The sequence below is a fragment of the Spinacia oleracea genome, chromosome 1 (genome assembly GCF_020520425.1).
Source record: "Spinacia oleracea cultivar Varoflay chromosome 1, BTI_SOV_V1, whole genome shotgun sequence".
Lineage (NCBI taxonomy): Eukaryota > Viridiplantae > Streptophyta > Magnoliopsida > Caryophyllales > Amaranthaceae > Spinacia > Spinacia oleracea.
The window spans coordinates 63,137,586-63,148,761 of NC_079487.1; the positions used below are offsets into that span (position 1 = coordinate 63,137,586).

At 40.8% G+C, this 11,176-nt stretch overlaps 2 protein-coding genes across 2 annotated transcripts; both read left to right on the forward strand.

Annotated features, from left to right (window-relative positions):
- Positions 1 to 786: 786 nt before the first annotated feature.
- On the forward strand, positions 787 to 1,902 carry LOC110775733 (uncharacterized). Its single transcript, XM_021980336.2, has 2 exons — positions 787 to 1,660; positions 1,790 to 1,902. Exons 1-2 carry the CDS (start codon positions 787 to 789, stop codon positions 1,900 to 1,902), a joined length of 987 nt encoding a protein of 328 aa, XP_021836028.2.
- A 6,697-nt stretch (positions 1,903 to 8,599) lies between these two features.
- LOC130465400 (uncharacterized) lies at positions 8,600 to 9,319 on the forward strand. The gene is made up of 2 exons (XM_056834143.1): positions 8,600 to 8,719; positions 8,948 to 9,319. The coding sequence occupies exons 1-2, from the start codon at positions 8,600 to 8,602 to the stop codon at positions 9,317 to 9,319; spliced, it is 492 nt and encodes a 163-aa protein (XP_056690121.1).
- The last annotated feature ends 1,857 nt before the right edge of the window (positions 9,320 to 11,176 follow it).

The window sequence follows — 11,176 nt, forward strand, 5'->3', positions numbered from 1 at the left end:
CCTAGGACATTCCACTCCTTTTGCAGATAATATCATGAGAGCACCGAAGGAACCCAAGGTTAAGCCGCCCAACATTGACGCCTACGATGGGACTACAGATCTAGACATGCATCTCCTAGTTTACCGGCATCATATGTATGTTCAAGGAACAACCGACTCAACTTGGTGTAAGTATTTCCCGGGTACGCTCAAAGGAGTAGCGTCTAAGTAGTTTGAGAGGCTTCCGGCTGGAACCATTTGCTCTTTTTCTGAGCTCGAGTTATTGTTTTCCACTCGGTTCATGGCTCACAAATAAGAAAAGAAGACGAGCATGCATTTGAGTCGAATTCAGCAAGGGAGAGATGAGTCTTTGAGGAGTTATGTGAAAAGATTCAACTTAGAAGCGGGGCAAATCCCATATTTGCCGGATGGGGTTGCGTTTCATAACTTTATTAGGGGGATTAAGAAAGGCTCATTCAAGTTTGACTCGGTAAAGAAAAGTGTGCGAACCATGGCAGAGGTGCTAGATGAGGCCGAGGCCTTTATCCACGCAACAGAAATTTGCAGCGTCCCAAAAGAACCTCGAGGAAGTGATATCGCTGAGCCGACAACTAAGAAAGAAAAATTTGAGAAGAAAAGCCGCCTAATGGGACTTGGGCTATTGCAAAAGAGTCAGACAGGTCTCCCGGGGCGTCAGGTCACAATAGGTCCAGAACTTATGACCGGGAGCGATTCGAATATAACACAGATATGTACACCATCCTCATGGACGTTGGGTCCAAGTATGAGATTAATCGACCGTTTCCTATGAAGTCGCCGCCAGAGAGTAGGGACCCCAAGTTGTATTGTCACTTTCATAGTGACATTGGACATGACACCAAAGAGTGTAAGAGCCTGAAAAAGGCACTGGATGGACTAGCCTCTAAGGGATTCCTAAAGAGTTATATCAGCAAGAACACTGTAGGTTCTGGAAAACCGTTCTACAAAAAGAATAAATCACCTCCCTCGGAAGAGGATGGAAACCGTACTGATCCAGAGTTTGTGGCCGTCATATCAGGAGGGTTGGCCGCCGGGGGTCCAACCATGAGGGGTCAGAAAGATTATGCCAAGCGGCTGGGGCAAGTGATGTTGTCAGGAAAGGCCACAACCGACCCCTTCCCAAAAGTGGAGATTGGCGAGGCCGACCGGGGAAAAATAGCCACCCCACATGATGATCCACTGGTAATCGAGTTGAAGGTTGCCAATCTGAGGGTTAGGCGCATTCTGGTTGATACAGGGAGTACGTCAGATATAATTAGCCTTGAGTGTTTAAACCGACTACAGCATGATTCCTCAAAAATAGAGAAAATTCACTATCCTATTATAGGCTTTGGAGGTAGTATCATCCATCCAGTTGGCATCATTTCTCTCCCTCTGCGGATGGGAAATAAGAAAGAGTCTCGTCAAATGGACGTCCGTTTCCTCATAGTAAAAGATCTGACTGCCTATAATATTATATTGGGGCGTCCTACTTTGAACAAGGCAAAGGCTGTTATTGTTACTCACTTGATGCTTCTAAAGTTTGTCTGTGATTATGGGAGCGTCAGCACCATACATGTTAATCAGCAGCAAGCTAAAAACTGCTATTTAACCACGCCGAATTCAGAGGCATGGGGGTCAGGGGAAGAGAAAGATGTGTTAGGTAACAAACGAAAGTGCGGCGGCACACAATCCAAATCCCTGAAAGAAACACTAACTATATCAGCGGCACACATGGAATAAAGACGACCAGAGCCTGTTGGGGCTCATTACAATGTGGTGTTGAATGCAGATAAGCCAGGTAGAGTAGTGCCCATTGGAATTTCTCCTGATGACCCGCTAGCGGCAGAGTTGGTCAACCTATTGAGAGAATTTGAAGATATCTTTGCTTTTACTGTTGAATAGATGCCCGACATTGATCCTGCTGTGGCCGTCCATAAGCTCAATGTGGACCCAAATTTCAAACCGGTCCGTTAGAAGAAAAGGAACCATGGGGAAGATAGAAACCAGGCGGCGGCGGCAGAAGTGAAAAAGTTGATGGATGCAGGGTTTGTTCGACCTAGCCAATATCCGGACTGGGTTGCTAATGTGGTCCTCGTCCCAAAACCCAACGGCACCTGGAGGATGTGTGTTGACTACACCAACCTCAACAAGGCATGTCACTAGTAGAAAAAATCACATTTGCAGCGCGCGTAAAACAGGCTTTTTGCGGCGTTTTCGCGCGCTGCAATTGTGATGGCTGCAAATACGGTAAGATTTTTTGCAGCGAGCGTACACGCTGCATATAACAGGTTAATTGCAGCGCGGGTTACATGTATAGGTTGCAAATAGTGTATTAGTTGCAGCGCAGATCGACCCCTATAAGCTGCAAATAAAAAGTAGTTGTAGCGCATTGTTGAGAAATACGCGCTGCAATTAGTTGTCATTTTGCAGCTTATTTTTAGTACACGCGCTGCAAATACTTTACTTTTTTTTAATAAAGAAATATAATAGCTCCGATCAGATGCAGATTTATATATTATCCTTGGACAATCCTGTTATTTTGACAAAAAATTATAATAAAAACATTATTAATAGGTTGCAAAAATTTTGCCATAGTTTCCCTTGTAATTTGCGAAACCCGGACAAAACGGGAATTTATAAAAACCTGTATAAAAGACATAACATACATAGATGTTCCAACAACTACATATATATATGCTCCAAGTGGCATCCAACGTCATATCCAACATAACAAAAACATAAAACATAACATTAGTAGATCACAACAAACTCATTCGCCGGCATCCATTAAATAGTTGTCCTTAAAATACTTTGCCCATTGTTCTCGAGTTTCTTCTAACTCCTCATCAGAATATGGCATTTCTCTTTGTACATAACCCTTCAAAAAAGAAAAACTTGGTATTAATTACTCGAAAACTAATTTAAGAGAAAATTGAATCTTATACCTAATTAAATAAGTTCACGTACCTCAGACAAATTATCCTTGTATTCATTGTATACTGTGACAACATCATGCATGTATTTCATCACATAATAACCACTATCCACTGCATCAACTTGTTGAGCACACTATTTACACAAATGAAGCACGTATATATGCTTTGTTTAAACTTTCTAAGACTCATTCCAATCAAGTTATGCACGTTTTAGGCTTGTTGGGTCGTTATGAATATATTTAGGCTAAAATGAGACATTTTCGCTCCCATTCTTGAACTAATGAACTTAATGATTCATTTTAATCTAATTACAAGTTTTATATGCATTGTTTAAACTTTCTAAGACTCATTCCAATCTTGTTATGCACGTTTAAGGCTCGTTGGGACGTTATAGAACATATTTAGGCCAAATTGAGGAATTTTCGCTCCCAACTTTGCACTAAAGAACCTAAGGACTCATTTAAAACTAATTACATGTTTTATATGCTTTGTTTAAACTTTATAAGACCCATTCCAATCAAGTTATGTACGTTTTAGGCTTGTTGGGTCGTTAAAGGACATATTTAGGCAAGTTGAGGCATTTTCGCTCCCAACTTTGCACTAAAGAACCTAAGGACTCATTTAAAACTAATTACATGTTTTATATGCTTTGTTTAAACTTTCTAAGACCCATTCCAATCAAGTTATGCACGTTTAGGCTTGTTGGGTCGTTATGGACATATTTAGGCTAAAATGAGACATTCTCGCTCCCATTTTGGAACTAATGAACCTAAGGACTCACTTTAAACTAATGACATGTTTTATATGCTTTGTTTAAACTTTCTAAGACTCATTCCAATCAAGTTATGCACGTTTTAGGCTTGTTGGGTCGTTAAAGGACATATTTAGGCAAATTGAGGCATTTTCGCTCCCAACTTTGCACTAAAGAACCTAAGGACTCATTTAAAACTAATTACATGTTTTATATGCTTTGTTTAAACTTTCTAAGACCCATTCCAATCAAGTTATGCACGTTATAGGCTTGTTGGGTCATTATAGGACATATTTAGGCAAAAATGAGACATTTTCGCTCCCATTTTTGAACTAATGAACCTAAGGACTCATTTGAAACTAATTACATGTTTTATATGCTTAGTTTAAACTTTCTAAGACTCATTCCAATCAAGTTATGCACGTTTTTGGATCGTTGGGTCGTTATGGACATATTTAGGCAAATTGAGGCATTTTCGCTCCCATTTTTGAACTAATGAACCTAAGGACTCATTTTAAACTAATTACATGTTTTATATGCTTTGTTTAAACTTTCTAAGACTCATTCCAATCAAGTTATGCACGTTTTAGGCTTGTTGGGTCGTTATGAACATATTTAGGCTAAAATGAGACATTTTCGCTCTCATTTTTTAACTAATTAATGAACCTAAGACTAATTATTATCGTATAACACACTGTTCAACTATGTTACTTGGAATCTTCATTTTACCCCAAGTACCTTGGATCCTCGGCACCCGAACGTGGGTATGGACACTTGACATTTTATTTTGGACCAAAATAATGAATTAACATAGCTGTTCAATTTATAATCTAAACACGATTAAGAGATTCATGCCAACCCTAAAAAACGATAATTTTGGGATACATGGTAATCATAATAAGCTACGAAGTGTGCTGAAACTGAAATATAAGTATGGTTAGAATGATAAAAATGATTTCCAAAGAACACAGTTTGAAGATCTTTACAAAAACTTCCTCTCACGGGAAAGAAAATTAAATGGAAGAATGAAGGAAAACTCCTTAAACCTAAAAGTTACATCTTACTTTTAGCCGAGTAAAGCAAATAAGGGGCTACGGATGCTAAGAGGTAGGTCTGAGAATTTGTAAAAGAACTAAAATAGAGTCCCACAAGTATAATGTGGAACCCAAGGGCTCTCAAAATGATGAATCATGGAAGACCTAAACCAAAGTCCCACAAGTATACTAATGCAGAGGGTTGAAATGATCTATGTCCTACACTCACAATATTCACAACTTGCTAATCTTTATGACTCGTGGAAAAAGCACGAGCATTTTGGCAAAATCCTAGACTAAAGCTTAGAAAATTATTCTATTATTAAATATGAGTTCTACAGGTCTGTTATTATCAAATATGAGTTCTACACGAATTCTTCTGCTTGTTTTGTCGACATAAAAACCCAAGTAATTTTCACCCTCAGCTTTTCTTTCAGTCCCAATTCAAAATAATGGACTAAACTACATGGTTGTCCCTAGGGCTTGTCATCCATGGCTTTGAAATCATTAAAAAGTCTAATCAAGGCCAGGTTTTACCACGGCCAAGCAAAAGTGGGTTGTTAGACCTGTTACTACTTAATGAGGGCATGAGGCAGGTCAAACACAATGTATGTTGTTCATCCTCTATACTAGAAACCAATTTGCACAAATATGTCTCTTAATGCCCCCGATGTTCCCGTTCCCGTGACATTGACATTACAACTTGTATTAATTAACTTAGTTCCCGGTGCATTTTTCCTTTTTATGGTAGAACTTGCCATATTTTAGTCCCTGTAATCAACCTACTGTAATAAAAAAAAAGGTTGGAAAATGGAAGGAAACTTATGTTCTTCATTTTAGTTAACAATGAGAGTTGGTTTTCGTATTTTTGAAGATGAAACATTCCAAACTAAGATTAGTTATGGGATTTAATTTGTAGCTTTTTTCCAACTAAAACAGGAGCACCACAAATCACAATAACTAAACTAACCAACTAAAACATGGTAATATCATATGGGAATTGGGAGCAGCACGCCAGCACCACAAGTCTACAGACTACAATAACTAAACTAACATGTAATTGCAATAAAAGACTTGACTGAAATTGCAGACTAACTCACTCACTAACTCTCAGCCACACACTAACTCACTCACAGTCACACACTAACTCACTTACTTACAAATTGATCAGGGATGAATCGCATCAGATCAAGTTAATTAACAACATGAAGTTCAATGAAATTGATTTGGGCGGGACATTTATAAATTAAAATTTCGATAATACATAAATCAAATTAAAATTTCGAAAATCAAATCAATTAATCAAATGAATGTTGCGAAAATATTAACAGAATATCTGAATTGCTCAAATTGAAGAGGTGAAGAACAAGAAGCAAAAATTTACCTTGTATTAGTCGAAAAATTGGTTGAACTCGTTCCAAACAAGTTATGCACGAGTTCCCTTGAACAGATCGAAAAAGAACAGATGGTGGAGCAGCGGAGAAGAGGAAGGTACGTAGTGGAGCAGAGGAGAAGATGAAGGTACGCAGGCGGTGAAGTAGCGGAGGAGCGAGCTGCAGATGCGGAGGAGCGAGCGAGCTGCGGTGAAGTAGCGAGTGGCTATGGAGATTGGGAGAATATGCGGAGGAGAGAGATTGCGATTCTAGATCTGTGGTGGCTAGGTTGAGAAGATAGATTGAGATTGGGAATTCGAAAAAATTTCCTTAATTGCAGCAAACTCGAGACATGGAGGCTGCGAATATTATGAGTTGCAGCATTCAGTACGGCCACAAGCTGCGATTAATCAGTTTAATTGCAACTTGTACATGGTTCCCGCGCTGCGAAATCGTCTTTCAAAAAAAAAATTAGCTTTTTCGCAGTGCTTAGTCAATGAAGTTGCTGCGAATAGTTCATTAAAACGTTGACCCGCGTTGACCAAACCCTTGTTGCAACTCGTATGACTTGCGTGAGTTGCAATTGATGAGTTGCAAATGACGATTTCTCTACTAGTGTGTCCAAAAGACAGCTTCCCATTGCCAAAGATCGACCGACTTGTCGACTCCACGACGGGGCATGCCATGATGAGCTTCATGGATGCATACTCGGGATTTCATCAAATTCCTCTGTGGCCTAACAACCAGGAAAAGACGTCATTTGTTACAGAACAAGCGCTATATTGCTACAAAGTAATGTCGTTTGGGTTAAAGAACGCACCACCCACCTTTCAGCGTCTTATTAACACTGTGTTCAGGAAACAGCTCGACAGAAACATTGAAGCTTATATTGATGATATGATAGTAAAGAGTAAGCAGCGGGCGGCACATATAGCTGATTTGAGGGAAACATTCATGACTATTCGAACTTACAACATGAGGTTAAATCCTAAGAAGTGTGTGTTTGGGGTAACGTTTGGCAAGTTCCTAGGTTTCTTGATTGACGAAAGAGGAATTCAAGGCAACCAAGACAAGATTCAGACAGTAATTGATATGAGCTCACCAAAGACGGTAAAAGAAGTCCAACGGCTTACAGGTTGTTTGGCCGCCCTGGGCAGGTTCCTTTCAAGAGCCGGGGACAAATGTCACTACTTTTTTAAAGCAATCAGAATGAAGGCCAAGTTTGAATGGTCGGATGAGGCGGAGGCGGCACTGGTAAAATTAAAAGATCATTTGCACACATTACCCCGTCTTGTTTTCCCTTTGCAGGGAGAGACTTTATACATGTATCTTGCTGTATATGAACACTCGCTGAGTGCCGTTATGCTGACAGAAAGGGAAGGAGTACAGATGCCAGTGTACTTTGTGAGTCATGTACTTCAAAACGCTGAAATTAGATACCCAACAGTGGAAAAGTTGGGTTTAGCCTTGTTCATGGCCAACAAAAAGCTCCGTCCTTATTTCCTAGAACACAGATTAGTGGTTTACACTGACCAACCACTCAAACTGCCTTTCACGAAGCTGGAGGCGTCAGTCCGAATGTTGAATTGGGCTATTGAGCTTAATGCCTTCGACATCACTTATGAACCCAGGAAGGCCGTCAAGGGGCAAGCTTGTGCAGATTTTATTGTTGAAATGACGAGGCCTGTCTTTGCAAAGAATACCAAGACGGTGTGGACACTGTATGCTATGCGGTTTAACTTTCAGGTGTCCAACAACGAGGCCGAGTATGAGGCCCTGCTCCGTGGCATTAAAATGTGTAAAGCGGCTGGCGCCGAGGAGATCTTAGCCCTATCTGACTCTCAACTGATTGTGAGCCAAGTCAATGGAACCTACCAGGCTAGGGATCCGACGATGATTAAGTATATGCAGGCCGTCAACCAAGAGGTGGAGCAACTGAAAAGCTTTGAAGTAAGGCAAGTCCCTCGCTCTGAAAACAATCAAGCTGATGCATTGTCAAAATTGGCCAGTTCTGCATCCTGTGATACCCCTCGTCATGTGTTATGGGAAGTAAAGGAGCGTAAAAGCGTTGAGCAAGTGGAAGTAGCAACTCTGGACAGATCCTCCACATGGATGGATGACATAATTAACTTCAAAATGAACGGAGTTTTGCCAGAAGACTCAAGGCAGGCGGCAAAGTTTCAGAAAAAATGCACCTGGTTTGAAATGTGGAACGACACACTTTACAAAAAGGCATACTCCCGCCCTTTGTTGAGATGTGTGACGCCTGAGAAGGGGCAGGAAATTCTAGAAGACCTTCACCAGGGACTATGTAGCTCGCATATTGGGGGAAGGGCTTTGGCAGAAAAGGAACTTTGACCTGGCTATTACTGGCCGACTCTTAAGGATGATGCAATCTCATTGGTCAAGAAGTGTGACAAATGTCAACGCTTTGCTCACCTAATACATCGACCGACTCGAGTTCTGACACCCATCACGAGTCCAATTCCTTTTGCTAAGTGGGGAATGGATCTCCTAGGCCCGTATACTGCCGCTCCCGGAGGGAGGCGTTATGTCATTGTTGCTGTAGATTACTTCACCAAGTGGGTGGAGGCAGAAGCACTCAAGAATATAAGAACCAGTGATGTAAGAGCGTTCATTTGGAAAATTATCATGACTCGTTTCGGAATTCCACAGGCTATCGTTTTTCATAATGGGCCTCAGTTTGAGACGCCTAAGCTGAAAGAATGGTTAGCGGACCATGGCATACACAGCTGTTTTGCCTCTGTCGGACGTCCCCAAGCCAATGGCCAAGTTGAGGCGTTCAACAAAATAATCTCTGAAGGGATGAAAAAGAAGCTTGACGAAGCCAAGGGTCTATGGGCTGATGAGTTGGCAAACGTCTTATGGTCAATCCGCACCACGGCTAAGAACTCCACCGGCGAAACCCCCTTCTTACTAGCTTATGGTGCCGAGGCCGTCCTACCCATAGAGATGTGTGAACCGACCTTGAGAGTCATGCTATACGACGAAAGTGCTAACTGGGAAATGATGAAAGTGGCCTTGGATTTGTTGCCTGAGGTTAGAGGAAATGCAGCCCTAAGACAAAAGTTGTACAAGATAAGAATGGCGAGGGAATACAACAAGAAAGTCTCTAACAGAGTGCCCAAAGTGGGAGATTTTGTCCTCCGAAAAATGGAATCCACAGGCCGAGCCAATGAACAGGGTAAGTTGACGCCTACCTAGGAAGGACCTTATGAGATTTATGATGAAGTCAGGGATGGAACTTACCGCATTCAAGACATGCAAGGCCGACCTATTCTGCGCACTTGGAATGCCGACAATCTCAAGAAATATTTCATCTAGATGTGTGGTCGCTTCTTCTTACATAGAAGGATATGTTGCTTAAGGGGTGACCTCTAATGGTCCTGATAGGGTAGTAATCACTCTTGTAACCGGCTAAATTTTCCTTGCAAAGTTATAAATAATACTACTCTACTTGTTTCATATTATTTATTACTCGCACGTCGAATACAAAATTATTCAACACATGCATACAAAAGCCTAATTGAATGACGACCTGAGAAGTGGCCCAGATTAGCACCTATTCATAATAAGACTAATTGTTTGAAGCCTAAGAAGTGGCCTAGATTAGCACTAAGTTGTAGGCTGATCACCTATCCAACTTTCACCTCAGCGGCACAGCATGCCGCTGGCTAACACATATGCAAAATCAAGGTTTCTTCCTGCTAACCGCCTAGCGGCACACTAGCATACATAAGAAGTCTGTAATTCACATACGGCATAATTAGTTGCCTGCGGCAAGAATGACCTTGGACCAAAGGTTGTTTGCCCAAGTGCTTAGCGGCACATACGAACTTGGAACAAAGGTGGTTTGCCCAAAAGCTCTGCGGCAAGAATGACCTTGAAACAAAGGTTGTTTGCCCAAAAGTTCGGTTGCACGAACGTCCTTGGAACAAAGGTTGTTTGTGCCCATTCCTTGGTCGTCCACTTCATTTGACGATCATGTCTAGCGGCAATCATACCTATTGATTGACTTGCGTCAATCAATATCATTGTAGACATATTCGTCAAAGAACGAGACGACCACAGAAGTGCCTAGCGCATACCGACAGGCTAAATCGCACTCCTATCAAAGATAAACCTAACGTTCACCAACTAAAAATATAGCAAGGGAAGCAGGGATCGTATCCACAGGGAAACAATGTTCTTTCTACTATTAATTAACTAATCTAGACTACTGGTAACAAAGAGTTGGATTGGTTTGTATATTAAATTAAGGCAAATAATCAAATTGGAATAACAATATTAAGGGAATCTAGGGCAGCGATTCACCATAAATGCAGACCGGGATTGGACAACGGACAATAATAATCAATTAACAATCATAACTAGGAAAACATGCATCTCTCGAATCTTATGAATTCCTTAGGATAAAACAACTAGTAGGCTCTCGCTATGTACTAGGAATGATTCCTATCTAATAGCCACAGACCAAAAACATCAGATTGATACCTCTCGGCACATAATATAAGGTTAATCAAACTCAAATCAAAACAGTCCGGCCGAACAGAATTGACGAGCAATAATAATAAGCTATAGAAATTATAATCAATCAATCAATAATCAAGTCCACATATAATCCCAATCATGCATTCATGGATCCCCTAAACCCTAGAAATTAAACTACTCACTCATGATAATAAATAACAACGCATATAACATAATGGAAAACATGATTAAAGCAATAAAATAAATTAAAGCAAGAAACAATACTGAATTGAAGAACAATGAAATAATAAAGCTTGAATTTTACTTGGAATTAAAAACTAAGTGTTTGAACAAATTAGAGAGAAACTAAAAATAAACTATGTATTGAAAACTAGAATCCAAGATGTCACTCAAAATAAAAGGGCTAAGTATATATAGTTTGCCCAAAATAACACTCAAAAATTCCGCCCGATCGGGCGGTTTGCGAAGGGTCCATAGCTGCACTCTGATGGCCGCCCGTTCCGGACCGGGCGAAGTGCGCCTGATCGGGCGTGCACGTAAGGCTTCAGTTCTCTTTTCTTTCGCCCGATC